Source organism: Lagopus muta, chromosome 5, assembly GCF_023343835.1.
Source record: "Lagopus muta isolate bLagMut1 chromosome 5, bLagMut1 primary, whole genome shotgun sequence".
Classification (NCBI taxonomy): Eukaryota; Metazoa; Chordata; class Aves; order Galliformes; family Phasianidae; genus Lagopus; species Lagopus muta.
In genome coordinates this window covers 15,626,161-15,651,619 of record NC_064437.1, presented here as the reverse complement: position 1 = coordinate 15,651,619, position 25,459 = coordinate 15,626,161, and the positions used below count along the sequence as shown (strand labels likewise).

The 25,459-nt window shown below is 37.7% G+C and overlaps 1 protein-coding gene across 2 annotated transcripts; it reads right to left on the bottom strand.

Moving 5' to 3' along the window:
- Positions 1-1,879: 1,879 nt before the first annotated feature.
- On the bottom strand, positions 1,880-25,459 carry BRDT (bromodomain testis associated). 2 transcript variants are annotated; one of them, XM_048944728.1, is made up of 19 exons: positions 25,276-25,459; positions 18,708-18,952; positions 17,720-17,857; positions 16,913-17,039; positions 15,520-15,692; positions 14,076-14,447; positions 13,358-13,486; positions 12,980-13,168; positions 11,503-11,684; positions 11,137-11,429; positions 10,941-11,054; positions 9,763-9,894; positions 8,852-8,919; positions 8,133-8,325; positions 7,273-7,385; positions 6,470-6,602; positions 5,659-5,723; positions 5,139-5,287; positions 1,880-3,996 (listed from the first exon to the last, which is right to left on the bottom strand). In XM_048944728.1, the coding sequence occupies exons 2-19, from the start codon at positions 18,945-18,947 to the stop codon at positions 3,825-3,827; spliced, it is 2,982 nt and encodes a 993-aa protein (XP_048800685.1). In that variant the 5' UTR covers positions 18,948-18,952; positions 25,276-25,459; the 3' UTR covers positions 1,880-3,824. The 2 variants fall into 2 exon arrangements, with proteins under 2 accessions (XP_048800685.1, XP_048800684.1); XM_048944727.1 differs by having other exon boundaries at positions 18,708-18,953; positions 25,288-25,459.

Sequence of the window (25,459 nt, the reverse complement as noted above, 5' to 3'; positions counted from 1 at the left end):
AGCCCAACATTGTCTCTCAGGAACTCTAACTGAGTTTCCTCAGCTGCTCTGTGCCAAGAAAACAGCAGAATTCCTTTTTCACCGAGAAATGCTTTCCTTATGCTGAAGGGCCATGCTGTCTACATTCACAAGGCAAACCAACTTGCACAACAGATATCTTCCATGCATTTTCCAGCATTTCAAAAAGAATTTCAGAATCTTCTGTAGATTCCATGCTAGTAAATGCCAAATATAGCTAAACTTGAGAAGCCTCAAAATTACAAATCCTTCTCTAGCATCCTTGTATTTTGATTTTCCCATCTTCTGCTTCAGATTGTTGTAATGGATTCCAAGCCAAACCAACCCCAGGGCAGACTTTTACAAGCTTTATCAGCATGCTTTGCCCTCCCCTATGTGCCATCTGCCTGCTCAGCTTTTGTCAGTTCAACTCAGCCCATTTCTGAGAGACAAAAGAGAACGCCTTTGCACGTCACTGATTGCTTCCAGCTGAGAGTAAACGAATTAACACATTCTGTAGGTTAGTGGCAGAGGACATTTAAGCTTTTAGATGTGATGTACTTGTGCAGATGCTGGTATAGAAATGGTGCATTAGTGAAGCTATTTTCACAAATGTTGTAGGCAACACAGTGAAACAGAATTTGCACACATTCGCATAGTCAGGTAACTAGCAATGCTTAGAGTATTCAGTCAGTTTTTGTTTGCAAGCTGTATTGTCTTGAAAATGGTGACAGCTCTAGAATAAGACAGAAATTATAGACTTGCTACACACATTTGAAAGCCATCTCCCTTTCCTCTGAACTCAAGCATCTCTCTGTAGGGAGGAACTGATTATCCTCTTGTAGACTGCAAAGAGCAGGTTTATCAGATTAGCACTAGCAGTGCTGACATTGTGATTTAAAATCATCAGTATGTGACAGTATGAAGTAGTGTGAAATCCTAGTGTGATTTTTCTTACCTGTGTATCGCAATTAGTGGGAAGGCTAATTTCACTTCTACCTCTACAGGCCTACCATAGCAGGTGAAACTCTAAGCAGAGGAGTTGTTACAGGAGCTGGAATTTTGAATGGGCAAGAGCACTAACTTGTATATATCATCAATGATGCAATCATAGCTATATAGAACAGGTGAAATGCAAATAATAATTTACCCTTCTGCTTTCCGTCATACATATTTCCAAAGCAAGAGATCTTAAACTTGCATTAGAAAGCATGTCCAGGCAATGGCAAGGTAGAGAGTCCTGAATGTAAACTGTAATATTTTATTGCAGAATTGAAAGTTATTTATGATGTATAAACTAGAAATGAAGGCAGGGCTAAATCACTTTTGATGCAGAATGGAAACATAACATCCTAACAGTATCCCTGGGTATTACAATCCATATGTCACCCAGAATCTCCTAGCCAAGTACTGAGATCTCCCACATGGTGGGCAGATGAGAATACATCCACACACAGCTGATGTAAGAGTACTTCCATACATGTTTCAAGTGGCAATATCTCAGTTTGAGCATTTGTCAATATACAGTCTTTCTACAAGTTAATAAATACTACATTCCATCAGTGACAGAAATAGAAGATACAGAATAGCTTTTTAAGGCAAAATAGGTATTTTGGGGCTAGCGCTGTCTCCTCACCCATGCTGCTGTTTTTATGCAGGCTTTGTAATTTATTTTATTTATCTGAAAATTCTGTTGTTTGTGGAAAGCCTTGTCCACTTAACTGGGTGGTCTGTAGCAGAGCACACTACAACACTGTCTGCTCCCTTCAGTTTCAGCTTTGATCCAAGAACTCGACAGACCAGAGGTCCCCATGGGGAGAGTTTCAAGGGGAACTTTAGCTAGGACCGTGGCCTACAAAGGAGAATGCACAAGACAATCCACTGAGGTGCAGGAAGAAAATTTATTTTTGGTACTGTTAATAAACAAAAGAAGAAAAAAATAGAATAGCGTTTATTTAATCCTTTAATTTCCATCTTTGTGTATGTTTTTTAGGATATGTAATATTTGTATGGTTGTACATAATTCATAAATGTATAAGGATACCTGGTACATGCTCTTTTTTTACTGATGGCTACACGATCCAAAAAATTTGAGATCACTAAACCAGATTATCCTAAGCGGGACTCTTCCTCCAACATTTCCATAGTGCTTGCTGTATTTTGGTATTAATTCTATAAAGAAATGTCTAATTAATCCCATACTTAGTTTGAGAAAGTTGTATGTAATCAACAGGAATATAGATCTTTTAGACTAGTTTCTACTTCAGATAAGTATCTCAACATTATTAAAATCTTGCATTAAACAGAAAGGCCTTCAAACTGGATCCAGATGAGGAGTATTTTAGATAATTTCTTTCCATGAAAAATCAGAACCATCTGGCAAACATGCTTGCACACTGATGTTAACATAAAATACATTAAACAGAAGATCGACTTGTCTGTAAGGCATGCAAGTATATAGGATTTGCGAATGAGTTAGATTTACTACTGAAATTAGAATTCCAGGAAGTACTGTTTTCTGATCACAAGTAATGTTACACACTCTGTAGAAATCATTATTGTTATGAGATCTTTTGTCACAGCCCAGATTTTGTTCAAATATGATAACAAATGACTGTCTTAATAATAATCATTTAGTTGGCAAGACTTTGAGTTGAAGTAGTTTCTGTAGTTGTGCATTTAGTGCACTGACTACTAAAACCAAGAGAATTTGGCTGTGGACTGTATAACAGAATCTGAAGCATTTCTGAAAAAATGGATTGAAGGATTAGAAAAAATCATGCATATGTAAGCACAAAATATGAACTGTAATCAGAAGTACAACAGTATCCCACTGCATAGAAGACTAGATCATATATCTGTTATAAGCAAGAAACAAAACTATCTTGTGATGCTTCAGATGCCAGTGAGCAAGCTTTCCACATCAAGCATTTTACAGGAGCTTGCATGCTCTTTAAAGTGATTTTAGTGTTTAAGCTCATAACTATTATATTTGCAAAGTCATATAGTCAGTAGTAGTACCAAAGTTAAGTTCTACATTAACGACCATTTTCATTCAAGGTTTTCTTCAAAAGTTGCCATAATATCACTCTGCAAATTCATATCAATTGTACAAGCCATCTGCAAGAAAGCAAATCAGTGTATTTCTCAGAGCAGTCAGGCAGTAATGAATACTATGCAGGACAAATATTAAGATTTAATGAAAACCTACAAAGCTTCTTCCCAAAGAAGTGTATGCTTCCTGTGTTTTTACAAATTTGCTTATGCATACTGTTCAAGTCCTTTCTGAAAAGTGCTGAGCAAGATGAAAGCTTCAGGAGATTTTATCTGGGTCTATTATGATCTTAGCCAAACTGCGTAATACTGTACATTGAACTGGTTTAGAAACATTTAACCTAAAGCATAATAGCAATTAAAGAGCACTCATTATCTATACCAATAAGACCAGTAAGTTAGTTTTTAAAAGGCTCCATGTTGGTATTTCAGAGTACTACAGTATGGCGCACTTTTGTTGACATGTTGTATGTTAGCATGTTGAAGAGGATGAGCAGCTTGCAAAGACTTGAGGTTTGACTTTTTAAAGGGGAATCTCTGCCTACTTAATAATTTGATTTTGTTATGCAATTATTGTAACATTGTATGAATAATATGAGCACTTCTTTTGTTATGCCGCTTACAGATTTATTTAATCATCCTATTTTATTTTCTGGTCTAACTTCAGATTGCAGAGTTATCTTGTTTTTACTTGTTCAGGTTCTTACTTTGAAGGACCTGAATTTCTTCTCTCAGTTGTGTACTAGAATTGAAACAAAATTAACCAAAAAGAGTCAGCAACTTACTGCTTCTCTCCTGCGTTCTTGTTCCATTTTTCTGGCCAAGTTACGGTCCTGAACAAGAGGGTGTTGCTGAGCTTCTGGCAATTGTTTGCTCATATCCTCTTCTTTTGGGGGCTTAAAGTCTTTCATTACCATGGCATCCACTCCTGCGCCTTTAGGGACCCTTTAGAGAATGGAGGAGAAACAAGTACAGGCTTGAAATCTTTTTATTTTCTTTTGTAACAAGGCTGTGCAACTCAACAGAATTCTGCGAATAAATCCGAACTTAGCACATAGTACGTGGTTCCATTTTATGAGTTATGATAATTTCTCTTTGCAAGAAGTACAGTGTACACAATTTTTATGTGGTAGTAAGATAAGGCTGCTTGTGTTCTATTTCCAATCTATATGCACACAGGATTTGTATGCATGCTATGCAAAACTTTTACTGAAGTCACATTCTTTCATACATGATTAATTTTCTGTTAGTTTGGACATTTTGCTTCCGAATTCATCCTTCTAAACTAATTGAGTTCTATTTCACTAACTTCAGACAAGGATTTCTGATGTCACTTGACAGATACCTTTCTTGCGTTAAAAATGATGCAGAAGTTAACCAGAAAAAAACTTTTTATGCACTAGTAAATACGAATCACTGAAAACTTACAAAGAGGTATTTATAGAAGATATGAAAGAGTGCAAAGAGGGACTGTCAGATTATGTAAGCAACTAACCGAAACTGATGCTGCTTATAGTGCATGCCAGTGGGGAAGAAAAGCTTTGCTGAATGAGATGGATGCTTTTGCAACTGTTAGGTGTAGGCTGTACCATTATCTGTACCAAGTTCTGCTAAAGCAGTAGTGCTTAAACAAGGATCCTCTAGGAGGGGAAGGACTTTAAGCAAGATCCAGCATTACTTGCCTGTATGGCAGGATTCCAGATAGACCATTCTGAATGTGAGTTTTACTTTCTACAGTAGTTCACACTGGCAGCACTACTTTAGCTACATTAGCACCAACTTCTTGAAGACTATCCTTCAAGATTATCCTACTTGTCCCTTTGGATATCAATTAGATAGGGATTTTTTTGACTGTAGATACAGAAAAGTAATGTATTGAGTGCAGGTATGAATTCTGGTCATGGCCAGAGGAACTGAGTGCTCCAACAAAAAAGACAACTATTGCATTGCCTAAGCAGTCCAAAGCTAATTCTTCTTTAATTCAGCCCACAAAATTATTCAACTATCCAGATGATAGATCACGCACATAGATTGAACACACGTAAGCAAAAAAATAGATCGATGTTTAAGCATATGTTGTTACAAACCTCTCTTTTTCCTGCGCTTGCCCAGCTGCCTTCTGTAAGGCTACTTTCCTGAAATGCTTGAAGCTCTCTGCAGATGACTTTATTGGAGCTGGAAGCATCATCATTTTGCACAAGCTTACCCAGGAGTCTATGTTCTTAATTCCTGCGGCCTAAAATTATTCAAAAGAAAAAAAGGGGCTGGGAGGAAACATGGAAGTAGCAATAATACAGCTACTAAAGTTGTTTTTTTTCACTTCAATTACCCATTTTCTACTTGGTTCCTACATTAGCACAATACTGTTTTCAGGGAACTTAGTGTAGACAACCTACAACAAAAAATTCTTCACTTTTCTAAGAATATTTGAGCAAATAAAGCAATCTAAGCAGACTTCAGTACATTTTTTCAATGTTTTCATCAGTGTTGAAATTCTCTAGCAAAGCAGTTTAATAACCAGTAGCAATTGGAGCTCTTATGCAGTTCCTTCTGTTCACTTCTCTAATTTTAATTCTAGAAAACATGAATTCACAAGACAGCACCTACCCTTTCTGGAAAACTCTGGGATTTTGTCTCTAGAGTCTTTGTACCATTAGGTGTATTACAATGACCTGATGGAAGAATAAAAATGGGGTTTTTATTCATGTTGACTTTGTGGATTTTGTTACCTCAAATTAAAATAATTTGTTTAGTCAATCTAGAAAATGACTTAATTCACACTACAGAATTTTCAAAATTAAATCACGTGGTTCAAAATGACAAAAACACTCCCAAATACTGGTAGCATTTCCTAATATTCAAGCTGAACGGAACCACTTTTCTACAGGTTGGTGCAGTTCAATTCAACTACATGCATTCTGTTTTTTCCCTCAAGTTTTCTACAGAAGAAGTTATTATGCAGTTACTTGACATCACTTTACTATCAGATCCTCATCACAAAACTGGAGATAGTTACGCAAAAAGCATAAAGTGCTCTTAGGGAATGAGCTCCCTTGGAGAATCAGCAGAAAACAATCGAGGGCCAGCAGAATTCTGTGCAGACTGGAGGTTCAATCAACACTCTCAAGCTTCCTGGAATACTGAACTATCTTTAGTTAACTTTCTGAAGTCAGTACTAAGTCATTTTGCTTTCTGTATTTTAGCGCAGAACGAGAAAGGACCTGTAACATTTTTTTCCTTAACAAAACAAAACAAAAAAACAAACCAACCCCACACCAAAAACACAGCAAATAAAAGAAAGTGTTTTGTCAACTGATTCATGCACAAGTGTTAAACATTTTATTTCTTCAAGACAGATTCATAGACATTTAACTTTCTAGCCTTTAAAACAATTGGTTCTGATTATGGCAGTACATACTCTGCTCTTGGCTAATAGATATTGAATCAGCGGCTCTCTCACTGGCCTTGCTTTGAACTTCATCTAGATTAACTAATGTTTTTTCAGTTTTAGTCCCATCAGCATCATCAGCAGGGGAGGTTGTATTGGATACCTAGAAGAGAAATAGAGAAATTAGACTTCAAAACATACTCTGATAACATGTTAGTTCTCGCTATATGATAATGTATTAATGTGTTCAAAGCCATGTTGAGAAAGACAGTTCAATATCCAAAGATAGAAGAGATCATGCTGTGGCAATGACATCAATAGCTTCTTTATGCAGAGGCCCTCCTAAGCAGCATGCTCTCCAAGAGCATGGAGATGGCGTTTAAATATTTCACAGAAAGAAAAAGCCTCTAGATTCTTGTTAAGCTTCTGGAGCTTGATATTTCTAGAGAGCAAGAACACACAGTATGAATTGTTCATCTCTCTGCACAGCTGTAGGTTTACAGGTGAGCTTTTGACATATATGACTACAAGGACTACCTGAATTTAAACTTCAGCACTGAAAACGAGAATAAGTGAGTCTTATAGTGCATTATAAAGTTGATGCACTTCAGTCAATGCCAAACTCTTCCTTTTTATATTGTGTCCAATGAATTCATGTTCCTATTAAAGGATAAGAATCACATATTTAGTGGGCTTTTAGGTAAATGTTTTATTATTGTTCTAAAGTGGCTTTCTTTGCATCAGACTCAAGACTGGAGTGTTACATTAATTTAAAGAAATAGATATGCCTTAAAATAATTATTTGAAATAATGTATTGGAGAGATGTATTCACCTCTGGAACAGCCTGTGTACACTGGATATCAAAAGGCTGATCTGTCCTTCGAGCAGTCTGAGGCATTTGCTTGACTGAAGTATCTTGCAAAGCACATACACCTGCAAGCATACCTGAGAAAGAAGAGGTGAATGGTTTCCCAGAACCTACACACTGCAGTTCTGCATCTTACTGTTTAGAGCTGTGAATGTGCCAACTACAAAGGCTACCTAGCTACTTTGTAGCTACCAACTGCAAAACTACCTAGCTGCGCTATGACTTCTTTTTATTAGGTTTTAATTTTTTTTTTTTCAGATTATCAACTACCAGCTGTCTTTTACTAAACAACTGAGGAGTGTCTGAATTGAGACCTTCTGATTGAAGAGAAAGAAAACAATTTCTTAATCACATTTCATAGTGACTTATAGCTGATATGTTTAGATAACTGATCAGTTCAGAAGGCCTGTGGTGCTAGTGCAGCTAATAAGTACTTCATATGTTAACTTGAACAATGATGGCAAAAAATTAAGCATTTAACTCCTGCCTTGAAGTACTTCCTGTAACTTTAGGTGTATTAAGGCATCATTGCCTCCAGTTGCTGGCTCTCTTCATTGAGGGAGGGAGGCATGAACCTCTCTGTTTTAATAGTGTTCTATCCCAGTCTTAGCACCAGAGTAATAAAACTATATCCTATTTGACATACTTTTGCTTATACCATGTTCCTAATTAGTCCATACCATGTAAAAACCTTCGCTATTACTCACCCAATAACTTCCAAAACTTCAAGATAAGCTTACTGAGCAGTGTGAACACCAATTCTACCACCTTTCTTTCTTCAAGGTTCACTCACATAGCCATGATTCTTGCCATAAAGTTGTTACCTGAGGGAGACTTAGCATTTTGTTCTGCTGATTTAAGAGATTTACTCTGTAAAGGCTTAAGCTTCTGTAGCACAATGGGAGACAACAGCTGTGGTTCAGGTGATCCATGGTTTTGCAAGCTACTAGCAACAGATGAGGGCTGTACTTGCAGAACAGCATTGTAGGACATTCTCTGTAAGCACAGTGATGTTCTCTGGGAAGAGAAGGCACTAATTAATATGCTCAAATAAAAATCTTAATTTAATAATTGTTTGATTCTCTCTCTCCCTCCCTTTACAGCATTTTTCAGGTGCAGTAGTCCTTTTGTAGTGTGGCTTTCATGAGAGTTTAGTTGACAAATCCCGGTGGAGTAAAATCCCCTGCTTTGGTCTGATAGAAGCCCACCAGATCATCACTTTGTGTTTTGTTGTCAATTATTAAGTTTTAGTAAGGACTTTTGGTGGGTGGCAGAGAAGGAAGGAAGCATTCTCTGTCCTCTCCCCACCTTCATCCAACAGAGAACTTCCAGTATTCATAATGGGTTTTTTACACTCATCTTCCATAAAAAAGCAAAATATACCTTTATTAAGTAGATTCTACATTGCTGAGTCAGTCCTACAGAGCAAGTAGTATTCAAGCTATGTTCATTATTTCCTGCTTATCTTGTGCACTTCCCAATACTGTCGGATGTACCAATTAACTACTGAGATGAAAAGTTATATCCACAACAGTCAGTTTACCTTAGGTTGTTCCAAAGAAGTTAGGCAGTTTTGCCTCATTCCACTCTGTTCTGAGCATGTTTCTGTAACTGTAAATTCAGTGAGGTGGGCAGAAAGAGAGGAATGGGAAAAAAAGAAAGTCACTGCATATGTAGCATTATTTACAAGTACAAGTCATAAGATGGGTGTGTACCCAAAGAGCCAAACTCCACATGGAAAGGAATGGTCTTATCTTGCATACTTCAGTTTGATGTTTTATGGAACTTTTCCCAGATTTAGCACATACAAATCCCTGCAGGATCAAGATCTTTGCTACCCTCCGTGATTCCACTATTTGCTTTTCTGCATTCAAGGGCATGTGTGGGATTCATCTAACTTAAGACTGTTGCCTCATACGGATGCCTACCACTCAAATGTGGGGGAGGATCTACTCTGCCCCGGAAGAATAAGAAGTGTTCCACATAGAGAAGCGTAATTCCAGCATCATGATGCTACAGCACCACACTACACCATGAACAAATGTGAGAAATCTTAAGCACCTTGGCAGATTTTGGCACTCCAGCCAGCATTGTTGGCCATTTTGTCCCTTTGAAAGTTCAACTTTCAATTAGTAGTTAAAAAAAAAAGAAAAAGAAAAGAGAGAGGCAATGCAAAAACCCACAGAAGTAAGCTGTAGCCTGGTGGTCAGGTCTCTGTCAGACACACAGACTTCTTTCTAACAGATTTTAGTTTCTGCAGTTCTTCACTGTTGTTTCGTTATTCATTTTTAACTCAATTGTGAGACATTCATTTAATAACAACTAGAATTGAGTCCTCAACATAGAAGAAACCTGTATGAATTATTTAAGTCCTTGGTAAGCATTTGGAGCAATAGGTGCAAATTAGGAAGACAGATATTCTGCCCAGACAGAAACAAAAGAAAGCTTTCTGACCTGATTCAGAGTCACTGCTGTCTGAGGAGCTGGAAGCACTGCTAGTGCTGCTGCTCGTGTCCGAGGAGCTGCTAGTGTTGCTGCTTTCACTCAGTCGGCTTGGTCTAATACTGGACTCAGCATTACTTTCAACTGCAGAATAAAAAGGAAGACGTTGAAACATCCTGCAGTAGGTCTCCATCTACAAGCCTAGGATCTTCTTTATAAGGGCTGTTTTCCCATATGACTGCTAGTCTTCTACCATTACCCTGTCATCTTTCCATCAGATTCAAGACCTTTATAGAACAGAGATTTATTGGCAGTGAGCTTGGGTAAATGAAATAGCCAATTAATAGCTGCAAACACACAACTTACAAGCCTAAACTAGGTTAAGATATGTGCTACTGTAAGACACAATTCAAGCATGGTTTCCACCGTAGTTTTTCCTGCTCTTAAGTCTGGTTGTGCTTATTAGTGCTGCCAGGTTTGCATACTGAGGCCTTTGCTATAGTTGGTTCTCCTCTTTCCTACACTATGTGTAATCTAGAATTATCTTTTGTCACCTCCTCACTGTATGACTGTTTTACATCCGCAGGGTTAGCTTAAGCTTAGTTTACAATCTTGTTCAGACAAAAAAGCTTTTCCTCAAAGTTGTTTCTCCAGTGGAAGCTTGGGAAACAAGAAGCCTATACCAATATACCTATTTTCTTAGACACACATTTGCTAAATGCTAGCTTCAGTTCTCCCTTGTAATGAAGCCAAATACCAATTTAAAGTATTTTCTAGCCTGCCTCCTCCATCTTCACCCAACATTATGTTAATAACTTAATTGCTTCTTGTAGCTTTTATTTCTAGGATATTTTAAAGTCATTCAACTAGCTTTCTCTATTTAGTGTTGGCTATCAGCTATAGCCTGACAGTTGTGGGGCTAGTAAAGTTTGTGTCATGTCTTCTATTGCAAAAGTGAAAAATGTTATTTTTACTTTTATTAAAGGATTAGATAGGAGAAATAAGGAAGAGGTTTTATACAGGACAAGTAGCTGCCTGTTCCTATGGTGTCACAGCAGCAAATGCAATCTTAAAACCTAGAGAAGTCTAAGACCTTAAATATTCTGAAGAAAGTCTCCATTTACATAACAGTACACAGGCCAAATTGCCACTTCAAGATTTTTGTTGCAAATAAATGAAATTCACGTTACATTTGTAGTTCTCTTTCTTTGGATTTATCTGACCATTGACATCCAGTAGTCTCTTCTCCAGTTCTTGTTTCCTCTCAGAAAGAAGCTGCTCTTTTGACTTCATTGCTTTTTTGGCTGTGTGAGATAGAAGTTAACACCTCAGCAAAACAGAGAATTGATCTGTTTGTTCTTTTGAAACATAATTTATTCTACATACCATGCTGCTTTCTTGGTCTCTTCCTCAAACAGGTTGCCACATATTTCTCTAATTCTCTGAGTGTTGAAGCCTTTAAAGTTTCAAAGTCTATTTCTATCTCATCAGGGCTAGAATTCCTCAGTGATGGTTCTCTTGATTGTATTATATGGACTACTTTCCCAAGCTTATCTCCAGGCAGCTTATTTATGTTCAAACTCAACTGCCTTTTTTCATCATAAGTCATAGGCTTGGCACCATCATCATCTTCTGACTTATGTGCCAACAAGACCTGCTGGATGGTTTTCTTTGATTGACTGCAAAAAGAAATTTACTGCAGTAACTGTAGTTTAAAATAATTTTCCACCCACACAAGTCCCCCGCACTTACATGTTTGAAGACTGCTTTTTCTTAGATTTCTTGTGTTTTAGATCTTTCTTCTTTTGAATCAGGCTTGCTTTAGCTTTTTCCTTGTTCTTCCCCTTTTCTTTCTTAGCCTTCTCTTTTTTCTTTTTTGATCTAGGTAAGGATGCTCTGGTCAAAGCCCGCAACTGCTGGTGAACAGCTTTAAGCTATCAAAAGAAAAATAAAAAGCTGAGAGTCTTAAGTAATGTAATAGGAATGGTGAACTGGTTCTATATATAAAAATCAGATCTCTGGCTTATAATGGATATTAATGTTTGCTCTCCAAACAAGACTTGTTTTTTAAACATCTTAGTCTATTAAGAAAAATAAAAATAGTCACAGACAAGATGTTTAGAAAATAAAGCTACTTTTTTTTTTTTTTTTGCAGGCTTGTCTAAGAGCATGCATCTTCCAGCAAACTGTGAAAACTAAATAGCAAAATAAGAAATTCACTGTAGTACTGTCCAGTGGCTTCTCTTCAATTTCAGGCATTTGGGAAGCATGTAAATGCTTTATGTGATTACTGCATTGAGCTAGCTGGGCTGGGCATGGGCATCTTCAATCTGCAAACCCAAGGTACTTTATTCCCAGCTAGCTGTTTTGTATCACATGTTGACATAGCTTTATAGGAAGTTTATTTAAACCTCTAATAGATTATAAAGAGGAATTAGACTGAGAATATAGTTTTCAACCACACTGAAATACTTAACTGTGGTGAAGGCTGTCTTGTAGAATTAGTTATCTTCAGGCCAATATTCGTGAATTCATGTTTTATGTCCTACTCTGGGAAGAAATGAACGCTAAGTTGTTCCTTATTTGACTAGCAGAACCAAAACTTACTCCCTCCCTGGATTATAGATACAGTAGCAGCTTGACTTGTTATGTCAGGCAAAAATTAGAACTATCACACTGTTAGATAGTAAGACACAGCCATGATATTCATGCTGTTGGCAGTAGTTGAAAAAACTTTATTTTATTTTATACTAAGATTTCTAACATAGAATTTATGACTTGCTTTTATGTGTCTCAAAAGCATATTCCTGACTATGTAAAGGAGCTAACACACCTTGACAGACTGAGCATAAGAGAGCTTTTTAGCCGTATAAAATGAAGCAAATGCCATTCAGAAGCATATGACTCTGTGTGTGGAGTACCTGGATGCTGTCATCCATGGTATCATGGCAACAGTCTTATTTTTGCTCAAAAGACATGTCTTATCTAAAAAAAATGCTAGGCAAGAGCACTAGATGACATTTCAATAGAAACAGTTTGTATTTGCTAAGGCACTTGCAGATTGTTAATGTTTGGAAGTACTTCCAAACAGAATCAAGTTTAGTTTTTCAAAATCCAGGTGACTGTAGAGTCCTGTAAACACTGATTCTTGGTGCTAAGCCTTAGAATAGACAATTGCAAGGGCACTACCAGAGACATTACAATCACGATGTTGACTCCTAGTAGTTACCTGCTCCTGAAGTTTTGCAAGGTACACTGTTCTCTCCTTTTTAAAGTCTTCAGTTGATTTTTCTTCTGAAGAGTCATCACTGCTGCTGTCCCTGGAATAAGCTTTTGTAATTTCTCTTGCATGCTGTGGCAGAAGAACACTTGTAGCTGGTTCATCAGGAATTTTGGCAAAGTGAGTCTCAAAAACATCCTAAAGGATTTTGTTTAGGAACAGCAAATAAACATCTCAGATTTCTCAAAGCATTGTGAAGCTCCTGTTTGTTTTCTAGAACTACACATCAGAGGAGCTGATCACAGCAGATGGTACATCAGGGCCTAAATGACCAAGAAAATCCTCAAGTCTTTTTCTATTTCAAATCTGACTTCAGTAATAACTCACCTGAAGTTTTTTTGCCATGGCAACCACTTCATGGTCTGGAGAATTACGTTTGTAGCAATTCATGAACATTAATCTAACATCTGTGGCAAATTCTTGTATATCTCTATATTCAAAATTATCCATTTTTTTCTAGGGGGAAAGAAAGTGAATAGAAGTTTAGGCATTAACTTTAAAAGTGGCTCCATAGCCTTGGTATAAATTGGCTAACCAACTCAGCCCTAGAGCGATCTGCCTAGAATTTGTAGGCTACTGACCACCAGTATCCACCTGGAGGAGGGTTAATTTTCACAGAAAAGGTGAAAGGTATCACACATATCCAGTGCTTGAGGATTCTAGGCACTAAAGGGGTTGAAGGGGTTTGGACAGAAGCAGAAGTAGGCAATATAAAACATTTTGTTTTATATAACACTAGCAACAGCATCACACGTACTGAAAGAGACTTAATATGCTTTACTAGCAGCCTGATTAAAAAGGTAATTCTCAGCACTACTGCTATTAGCTTGTGGATTAGCCAGTATGTACATAGTCACCACGAGGCTCTGAAGAACTTCAGTAAACAGTTGCTTTTTAGTGAGCAGAGCAGCTGTTCTCTCAAACTATTTCTTTCAAATGAAAAGCAGCTTTCATGACTTTTTCAGCTAATGCTATTAAAATCCAACATGATTACACAAGTTATTTAAGTGAAGAAGTTGTCCAATCCCCTCTAAAACATACTTACTTTAATGGTTCCCAAATCTGCAGGACATTTGGTGATCCCTTTTTTCTCACCAAGTGAGAAGGATACAACATCTGCAGATTTTAAGAAAGGCCATGCATATGCTGAATGTTTCTTTGAGAACATTTCTTTAAGAATTTCATTACAATATTTTAGTTGTTTTGACAACTGAATCTTTTTAAGAACTCTAGGTGATTGCTGAGAATCTGGTAAGCCTTTCTTCAGAATCTTCTTTGGTATCATACATTCATTTTCACCTTTGCATGTTTTAAAAGTTTTTCTTTCATTACATGTTGCAGAAGATTCACTGCTTGTTGTGAGTATTGAAGTAGTAGGAGTTGTAGTGTCGGCCTTCCTTTTCACGCCTTTTTTTGTCTAGAAAAATGAAATCTTTAAGTTTAAAAGATGTACATCCAGAACAGTGGGAGGTCAGCTTTGAAACCATACAAAAAAAAAAAAAAAAGAAATGTCAAGAATTCTACAAGTATCAAAACCAAAAGAACATAGTATTTCCCCAAGTTTAGACTGAGAATCTGCAAGACATTATGAGCCAACATCAAGCTTACTCTTAAGTTTAAAGGAAAGAATGGGAAGTAGGTTGTGGGTAGCTTTTAGCCAATTGAGAAGACTCAAAGAAACCAATAGGTTATGAAATACTCAAGTGACTACTATGGAAAGCAAAAAAAGTTACTGTAGTTTATGTTAAACTGGCAGAACGATTTATGTCTATAATTTTTTTAAACCCCAAGTGGTATTTGGTCTAGAGGAGGTGAACTTGCTTTGTCCGTTCGTGTTCAGATCTGTAGTAAATGTAAATATACACTGTAAGAGGACCTAGTACACGTGCCTTGTTGGAAATGGATAAAGAAAGCTAAGCCAATACAAGCCTGTTCATTTAATCAGAAGTGTCAGACATCCACATACAATTCATACAGCAATTAACAAATGCTTTTGTGAGCTATGAACACCTTTCCCAGCTAGTTAGTGTTTCAACTAATATGCTATTTTGGGAACTCAAGCACTTTAATTGAAAACATGAGAAGTTTTTGAATAGAACTTAGAAAAATCTTATTTCAATACTAAAACCTTTATCTGGATCACAAGGAAAGAATTCCTACATCAAGGCAAAACTTGCAAAAGTGTGGAAATACACTTCGAGAATGAGCTTTTTAGTTTACTTTGAGGAAAAACAATCTTCAATTGATATTTATAAAAAAATGAACATCTACCAAGCAGTCATTCCAATTTCTGCATGCTTTCTAGAAATAATAGTAGCCCAGTTATTTAACAGAGACCTAAAATATATATTAGATCTCTTATTATCCTCTGTCACAATAGAAGTTTCGAAGAGATCCTGCAATAAACATGACTTTTTTGGTCTTGCTGTTCATGCCTGGAGCAGTGATTTCAATACCTTTCATTCCAAAAGTTATTTGAGGTAACTTACTTTTGTGATAGGGATGGCAGCTGGCATTAAAGTAGTCAGCTGAGCTGCAGACAAAGGAGGTGGTGTGGTCTTCTGTAGCTCTTGAGTTATTGCTGTAGGCTGCTCACCACTTTCAGGTTGTTTCTGCCTTGTTCTCTGTTTAGATGAAGTCCCACTGTTTGGCTGCTGAGGTTCTGGTTATTTTTAAAAAGTTTTGAGTTATGCCTTAAATAGTGCAGTTGATCATAGTGGACAGTTTTAAATAATACATCTTCCACACACAAACTATATAAGTAATAAATACAAATAAAAGCTTTGATATATAGAGCAATGTTTTTTATCCTCTACTCAACTCCTCTATCTCAGCTAGAGCACTGCGTCAAGTTATGGATAGTTGGCATCAAGGAAACTGCGGATTAACCTCAGAGAAGTGATTTAATAGACAACATGCTAAGCCCCCTATATTGTAAGAAAAGAGAAGTACTTGCAGAGAAAATACTAAATCATTCTGCATACACGTGAAATTGTAGTCCTTAAAACATTTCAAAATTCATACAAGTTGCATGTTTGTGTACGTAAAGGATATAAGTGGTCTTAAACAGCTTCAGTATGAGAAAGACTGACTTATGAGTGTATAATTGTCATAATTTAAGACCTGCTCAGTTTCCAATGCATTTCTCAAAATTTCTGGGAACTGCTTATACCTGTTCAACAAACACTTACTTCCTATTAAGGTGCAACATCTTTTCATTAGAGCTAACATAGATCCAGCAACTGACATCAGTTCCAGGCCCATGTGGGAGACTACCTTGAAGGCCTCCAAATTCATCCACTGGGATGCATGTACAATTCAAGACACTAAATAGTCCACTTCTATTAATAAATTTATTTGTCTGGCAGTGTTGAAAGAAGAATTTTGTTCAAATGAAACATTTGTCAAGGTAATGAAGCAGGTTACAAGAGCAATTAAGACAACACAGGAGGTCAAAGATGAGTAATGAGTTGAAGCTAATCTCCTGGACCATTTTAATTAGGCTTCCCAATGTAATTTGTAGTATCTACTACGTAATTTCATCATTAGTTTGAGATGTCTTGTCCACAAGAATGATGATTCAGTCAAGGGCACTGTTTCATATATAAAACTATGCTATTGCACTACTGATGGTGTTGTCAGTTCTCATTCTGGTGAGTGTTTTTCCCTCGTCTTAAATACATTTCATTAGTAGAAAGTTCCTTTACAACATTACAGCTGCACTGAATCTGCCAAAGCTTTGCAGTAGTGTTACTGGTTCAGTATATTCTGGGAAAGATAGAGAGCATCCCAACTACTCCTGTGCTGAGTTGTGACAAGTTACAGAGGACTCTCTGTTCCCAGCTTTTATCTAATGTTAACAATTCAGCACAAAGCCATTACCTTCTGTCAGCTTTTCTTTTCTTTTTCCTTTGTTGGGCATCAGTATTTCTTCTGGTGGCATTTGTGCTATTTTCTGCATGAACACTTTTTCTAGTTCTTGGGCCATAAACACAATGTCATCACCTGGCTGCAAAATATAGTTGATAGCATTCAGAGTGCAGGAGAAAAAGCTGCAGTAATAAAGTGCTACTTTTTCAACTAACCGTAGTCTACATTGAACAGATAGCAACATGTCGCCTGTATCAGAGAGACACTAGTCATCCCTGTTCCCTATCTAATAGCCCCTTTCCCCCACCCTGCCCTGTCCTATTTGCTTGTACAATCACATGCTTCCCATAGCAAAGGGAAAAGGGAGCGGGGCTGCAATTCCTTTATTCATTCCTATGATCTGAAGAAAGCTTAAAGATACTTAAGCATAGCCAAAGCTCAAGGAGATACTCACACTTCAGCTTAAGTTAGTTTGTCTTAAGCTTAATGAAGGAGAGAAGCATGCCTCAGAGTAACTAACCTTGGACTTGTCTGGCTGTTACACTGTGTTGTAAGCTGTGCAAAATAAACCTTGAAGTTTCGCCAGCAGAACCCTCATGTTATGATAACTATGCATTCAGATGTTAGCAGCAAGTTAAGCGTCACCTCTGTCTTCAGTTAAACCTAGCAGCAAAGCCCTCTCCCATTTCAAATGGAACTAGCTTCAAGAAATGTTGAAAACATTGACAAGTTCTATAGGTAGATAGAAGTATCCACTAATTTAGACTTGTTGGCGTTCATTACAATTGATTACCAATAAGAGGTGTTAGTTTCACTTACCTTGTTATATATGTAGCAGTTCAGGAACATAGTTTTGAAGTCATCAATGCATTCTGCAGCTTTTGTGTAGTAATTATGTTCCAGACGCTTTTTAATTGTGCTCAGGTCCATAGGTTTCTTTATAATACTGTAGTAATCCTGTGTTTTTCAAAGAATCACAGCAAATCTCTTGAATATTAGGACATGATGATTCTGACACAATTACAAAAATTAGATTGCAAGAGAAAAAACTGCATTATGTTTCATGGCACATTACGTACAATGAATCTCAGACATGAGAGAAGTAAAAATACCTAGTTTGGAAAATAAAGAATTGGAGAAACCACGGTGTTAACACCTTTCTACTCATTTGCCATAAGCAGTACCTTCCAGGTAATTTGAAATACTTGGAATGCCATGTCAATTATTGATGTTTTCATTTGACTGAAAAAGCTGGGGTGATCCAATATTTGAGCATAAAGATACCTAAATTAAGATTTCTTGTCACAAGACCTTGTGTTCAGTCCAGGAATGTGCTAATGATTTTGTACATGGCAAAAATCACAATCATCAAATTGGATCCAGATTTGCCTATTTATTTTAGGATCAGATCTGCTTTTTCATCACAAAGTATTTAGAAAGAGGTTAGCAACTTCCCATTTTAAAAAATAGTCAAAAAGAAAAGAAAAAACACTATACCCAGTATTAAGAAACACACTTCAATTAGTGGGGAATTAGAAGAAAGACAGCACAGATTACCAAAATCAGGAAGCTCTATAAGGCCCATGTAAGCATTTTTATTCCTTGAAGAAATATTGATTTGCAACAGTCTCAGAAAGGAAAGTGAACAAAGATGCAGCACTCAGTATTACTCAGCAAGAGAAAGCATAGTTTTCTTGTACTTGGAAATGATTAAAGCAGTTATCATGCTAAAGTAGATTTCTAATATTAATTCACAAATGCTGCAATACTTCATGGGATAATACTCTATTTCTGAAACAGTCCTTACAGGAAGATTCAGTGCTGCTGCGTCTACAGGTTGATGAAATGGCCAGGAAAAGTTGTGTCGCCACATGGCTTTCATGACCACTCTCTGTAAGTACTGAAGTTGGTTTGTTTGACACCCACTATTTTTGCTGTTTATGTATTCTGGTGGAGGAGGATTAGTAATAAGACAATGACGCTGGCTTGGAAGAGACATCTTCAGCAAGAACATACATCCACTTGTTCCAAGATCTTCATTACACATCTAACCTGAAGGGAGGAAAATTGCTATTCAGTAAAGACATCTAGATCCACTGCCACTTGGTGTGTTCATATTCTGTTTGTGAGTTGTCAGCGATAGAGTTACAGACACACAGTTATGATTTAACAGAAACATACTTGTTTTACAGCATCCAGTTGGATGTGTTGAATTACCACGTTCAGTTCTTTAAGTTATAAACAGTTACATTTGAAAAGGATTAAAAAAGGCTTGCTGAGTTCTACAAGATTTCCCTGGGAATAAGCTGCCTCAGGGGTTCATCGATCAAAGTCTAGGAAGGCATTCTCTACATCCTCACCTCAACAGATGGAGTCTTACAGAAAAGGTTGACCTAAGAATCAGCTTTACAGAGTACACAAGTCTCATCTAGCACAAAGTAACACCTATGCATTACCTTCTTCATGCATCTCTGCCAAACTCACCTCAGAAAAGTCCTGTCACCACCAATAAAACATTTTATCTTAAAAGTACAGTCTGTGAAGTGTACATCTACACAAGCCTGAAAAGCAACTCTTTTTTTCTTTTTTTTTTTCTTTTCTTTCTTTTTTTTTGTTTTTGCCAGTGTGCATTGGCTTTATTGTATATGACAGGATTATGAAAGATTAACTTCCCCACCCTTCCTTTTATGTTATTTAAAAAAAAAAAAGAAAGAAAAAAAAAAAGAGAGAAAACTGCAATAAGCAGCTATGATAATTGTTACTATGCTGGAATATGGAGGTGCACAAGAAGGTGCACAAGAAGGACAGGGAGGCCGTGTTTTAGATTGGATAACACCAGTAGCAGGCTAAGCAAGACCTAGACATGATTACATGATTTCCTGTTCCTATCTGTTCTCGTAGTCCACCACTGTGTTCCAGACACTAAGCTAAGAGTCTGGTTTCCCTCCCTGCATTAAGGCCACTTCTCATATGTTAAGATTAGCACTTGTTTTATCCAGGCAACAGTTGCTTTTTGTTCATTCATTAAATCAAGTGTTACTCTACTCTCTAGCTGTCCCTCTTTCTGCTAAAAACAAAACAAAACAAAACAAAAAAACAAAAAACAAAAAACACAGAGTCTGATTTGATCATTGCGTGAAGTATTTCATGGAAGTTTTGAAGAAGTCTTAAGTAACTAAATAGCTACTGTAATCAGCACACTCCTAGGATACAGTCTTATGTTCCCCCCTTACAATTGTAACACTCTGTGAGACATTACATGTTACATACTTCCATCTTTGCTCTTATTTCTGCATTTAAAAGCAAGCCTTTAACAGCTCTTGAAGCTGAAGATATGTTCTCATTTCTCCCCCATGTGTTCAGTCTCATCATTTACAGAATGCAGGTATCTTTCAATTAATGGTATTGGTATCAAAGTAAAAGGAAACCAAAGCATCAGGGCTTTGCATACATAATACATATAATGTCTTGGGCCCAGGTGCCTGGCTTTTTTCACCTTAATTTATAGTGTAGAATCTAACTTCTATCCCAACAGAAGAGCCAAGACTGGCTGTCGTCCTGGTGGACGACAGGTTTGCCATGAGCCAGCAGTGTGCCCTTGTGGCCAAGAGGGCCAATGGCATCCTGGGCTGCATTAAAAAGAGCGTGGCCAGCAGGTTGAGGGAGGTGATCCTCCCCCTCTACTCTGCCCTGGTAAGACCTCATCTGGAGTACTGCGTCCAGTTCTGAGCTCCCCAGTACAAAAAAGACAGGGATCTCTTGGAAAGAGTCCAGCGGAGGGCCACGAAGATGGTGAAGGGCCTGGAGCATCTCCCCTATGAGGAAAGGCTGAGGGAACTGGGTCTGTTCAGCCTTGAGAAAAGGAGACTGAGAGGGGACCTGATCCAGGTCTATAAATATCTAAGGTGTGGGGGGCAGAATGGTGAGGCCGGACTCTTTTCAGTGGTCAGTGGAGACAGGACAAGGGGAAACGGCCAGAAACTGCAGCACAGGAAGTTCCGCACAAACATGCGCAAGAACTTCTTTACAGTGAGGTGACGGAGCACTGGAACAGGCTGCCCAGGGAGGTGGTGGAGTCTCCTTCTCTGGAGATGTTCAAGACCTGCCTGGATGCCTACCTGTGCGACCTACTGTAGGGAACCTGCTTTGGCAGGGGGGTTGGACTCGATGATCTCTGGAGGTCCCTTCCAACCCCTACAATTCTGTGATTCTGTGACTGCATTGTCTAAAGGAGAGACAAGGCTTTATACTTGAATCACCTCTTCCTGTATTCACCCCTCTTCACTTTGGTCACATAACACACTGGTTAAAAGTAAAATTTGAGTTTGTATTTTAAAGCAAGAGTGTGATGAGATTGTAGCCAGCTAGGTAGTTTGATTTCAAACCTCCCTTTCACAACCCTGTGCATTCTTGAGGTGCAAAGGCAGGCCCCAAAGTCAGCAATCTCTGAGAAAGCTTGCATATCTCTTTTAGGACTAATTTGAAGGGTTTTAGCCCTACAATACAGTTTAAGAGTAGAAAGCTTTTATGTATTATATCACTATGGAAATTAATGTTTTTAGCAAGACACCGTATCTTCTAAGAACCACATTAGAAGTAAGCTAAACTTCAAGCTTCTTCTGAGTTTGTTGTTGTTTTTTTCTAAAGAAAATAATATTTGTTACCTCTGATAGATCTCTGAGAAAGAGCATTAGCTAACTTGCTGGAAAAGAAAAAAAAATGCTTTTCCCTTGCTTTAGTTCAATATTATGTCTACTGAAGTAGAACACATATCATCCTAGTCAGAAGCAGCAGCTCAGATAAGCATTAGCATCCTACCTACTGAATAATAACATTCAAAGCTTTTCTAACAGCTTTTTGGTTAGCTAATAGTCAATTATCTCATCAAAATCACTATAAACAAGTATTGAAGAAAACCTCTTATTTTAACATACTATAGCCACATAGAACTAAGCATAGCCTCCTTACTCTAAGCAACAAAATTTGCCTTCAGGAAGACAACAATCCCCATATATCTATCAATAAAGCACCATTTTATTGGTTTTAGAGTCACAAAAACCACTGACTTACGTCTTCTGTCATAATCAGTCTATCTTATAGACCTCAGATCACTCAAAGCTGAATTGCTACCCTCAGAACAGACGATATCATTTTTACCTCAGTTTTAGGAAAGTCAGAACTTAGTGCCTCCCCACCAAAGGGAAGAAGGAAGAACAGAGCTTTAAAAGAATGAACAGAAAAGTTTTTATAATCTACTCAGTCCTCTGGTTTAGTCAGCAACACAGCTACACACCTGTAACCCTAGTCTATGATCGATTCTATTTGGGAAGCTATTTGTATAAAACGAGAGCAGCTGTTAAGGCATAAGACACCAGTCGTTTTTCTTTATACCATACTCACATACTAGATTATCAATAAAATAAGGTGGAGGGATATAAAAATATGGATGATTCTACTTAAGCTAGTTGTGGTTTGCAGACTAAAGCTTAAAAATAAGGTGTTTTATTGGTTATTCTGATTCACATAAGGCTATGGTAGAACAGGGATGCAGAAGTAACATATCTGTTTAAGCGCTCCATAATATTCATACCTTCCTATGCTTTCCTGATTCTTTACTGACTTTTAAAAGTAAATACGTTATATAATGTTGCTATAGCAAACAGTGAGATGGAAAAGGTTCTGGTATACGTTCTAATAGTGGCAAAAGAAAAGAGAAGCTGCTGTTTCTTGAATGTACTTGTTTGTTCTCTTAGATTTTTCTCTTTAGTTTCCAATTTGCAATTGCTTAACTTTCTTTGAATCTGTCTTTGTTCTGTGAAGAACTTCATGAGTGTGGCAACACTGTGTTTGAAAACTATGTTAGTTTGGTTAGTAATCACTAAGAGATTTTCTTTAAAATTCAGTTTTTCTGTCTGGCACGTATCTGATGTTAAAATAAGCTGAGAAGAGAATGGATTGGGATATTTTTGTTTAATTTAAATATAATATTTTGAGAAACAAATAAAAGCAACCAAAAGACCTTGGAAAATATTGTAGTATTTTTCACTGGTTCTGCAGTTGCAGTGCTTGCTACAAACTCTGGCTCTGTCTGGCTCTGGGTCACAGTGCATTCAGCAGTTTTCCCAAAGGGAGAGAGGAGAAAAGGCCAATAAAAGTAGAAAGAAGAGGTTACCTTCATGCTTCTGTCCTCACCCGGTACCTATTTCCAAAACAGTCATAACACCATCCATTTAGGTGAGAAATTATGGTATCTGACCAGTTCCAGACTATCAGTTTTTATAGGGCTGATGGAATGGCTGAGATGGAGTAGCATTTCAGTGGAATGTAGCATGACAGTTTACCTCGTCATATGCACAATGCAGCTTTGCTGCTGAATGTGCAATTAATATGAAACTGGGGGGTAAGATCCCTGACTGCAGGAAAGTAGAACAGGAAGAAGGTGTCAGGAAATCAGTCCTGTGGAGAAAGGCTAGTGATTATAGTGGTATGTGGATTTTTAATTAAAGAGACAGTCTGATTTAGAAGCATGGAGGCTATCATGCTTTTATCTAGTCCGCGGCAATGTTAAATAGCAATTTAAAACATCAGATCCTTTGTGATAAGGAAGGTAATACATCTGGGCCAGAATTAAGTTCTTAAAAATGGAACCTTATCTTTCCAGTAGCATGAAAATACCAAGTGGAAAAAGAAAAAAGCTGTATTTTCGTCATTGCCTATGCTAAAAAGAATCCTCCTTTATCCCTGCATATAAAGTGAGATGATAGAGAAGTTAAGAAGCCAGCATCTGCCTATAGTCTTCCTATCTGTCATACATTTTCCTGTGTATGGAAAGTTCTTCCCTGGAAGCAGTACACTGGGGGGAGCGCTTAAATAGTCGTTCCGTGGCAGATCTCTGCATTGTGACCACTAAATCTGTTCTGAATAGGGTTTCATGAGATGATGTCTGAGCTACTGTTTTATTACTTCCTAATATTAGTTTGGAAACAACACTGGAGGTGCTGATGCACATATGAATGCATTGCAGGAATATTGTCTCTGGAACAGAACACAAACAAGGGCAAGCATTTGCAGAATTGTATGGGCTGTGGGGATGTGTAAGACAAGATCATTTATGAATCAAATTTCCAACTGTTACTTTCTTCCCATCCCTCTCTCCACATTGATATATACTTCGTGTTTCTGGCTGTTGCTCTGAGGCTGTTCAGTCAGCCTCATAACATGCCAAATGCAAACAAAATTGAAACCTTGTGAATGAATACTTCATTATAACTGAATGGTATTTCCCTAAAGTGATCACTTACAGCATGTTCGTTTTATTCTCCCAGTGAATATTTAAAGTACCACTTCACAGTGTGAATACTGCAACAGCACACATAACCACACAAGTATCAAATACTTCAGAAACATTGGGAAACAGCAAAGGGGACCAAAGCTCCCCACACACAGAAGATAATTATGGAAGTCAACTCTTGATTACAGCAAGACAGAAAAACTGAAAATTATGACTAGTGTATTAATTTATATGTCAATTTCAGCTCTCAGATACCACTATTAATTTGGAATAACTCTACTACCTCAAAAGAGGCAGTATAGAATAGAATAGAATATTTCAATTGGAAGTAACATACAGTCATCATAAAATCCAACTACCTAAGCACTTCTTGCCTAACTAAAACTTGAAGAATCTTATTGAGAGCATTTTCCATATGCCTTTTGAACACTGACAGGCTTGTGGCAAAACCACCTCTCCAGGAAGCCTGTACCTATGTTTGACCACCCCTATAGTAAAGCAGTTTTTCCTAATGTCCAGTCTGAACCTCCCCTGGTGCAGCGTTGTGCCATTCCTTTGCATTCAGGGAGCAGAGTCTGACCTTTCCTGCTCCATTTCCCCTGCTCAGGAAGCCACAGAGTGCCATGAGGTCACCTCTCAGAATTCTCTTCTCGTAATTAGACAACCCAAGTGTCCTCAGCTTCTCCTCACAGGATATGCCCTCCAACCCTTTTATCAGCTTTGTTACCATCCCCTGGACCTTAATACCCACTTTATATTACGGAGTCCAGAAATGCACACAACATTCAAAGCGAGGATGCACCAAAGATTATTCCCCTATGCTGTTTGTTTAACTCATTGAATCATTTTCACAGTTATGTGTAAGGCTACATTAGTATGAGTTGCTATGCCAGAGTACTCACGTGTTGTGGTTTAACTCTGGCAGGCAGCTAGATATTGCACAGCTGCTTGCTCGCTCTCCCTAGATGGGATAGGGGAGAGAATCAGAAAGGTAAGAGTGTGAGAACTCGTTGGTTGAGGTAAAGACAGTATATGAAGCAAAGCAAAAGCTGCACACACAAGCAAAGGAAAACAAGGAATTCACTTGCTACTTCCCATCAGCAGGCAGGTGTTCAGATACTTCCAGGAAAGCAGGGCTCATCACATGTAACAGTGTCTCGGGAAGATAAACGCCGTCACTCCGAATGTCCTCCTCCTTCTTCTTTCACCTCAGCTTTTATTGCTGAGCACAGCATCATATGGTGTCCCTTTGGCCAGTCTGGGGCAGC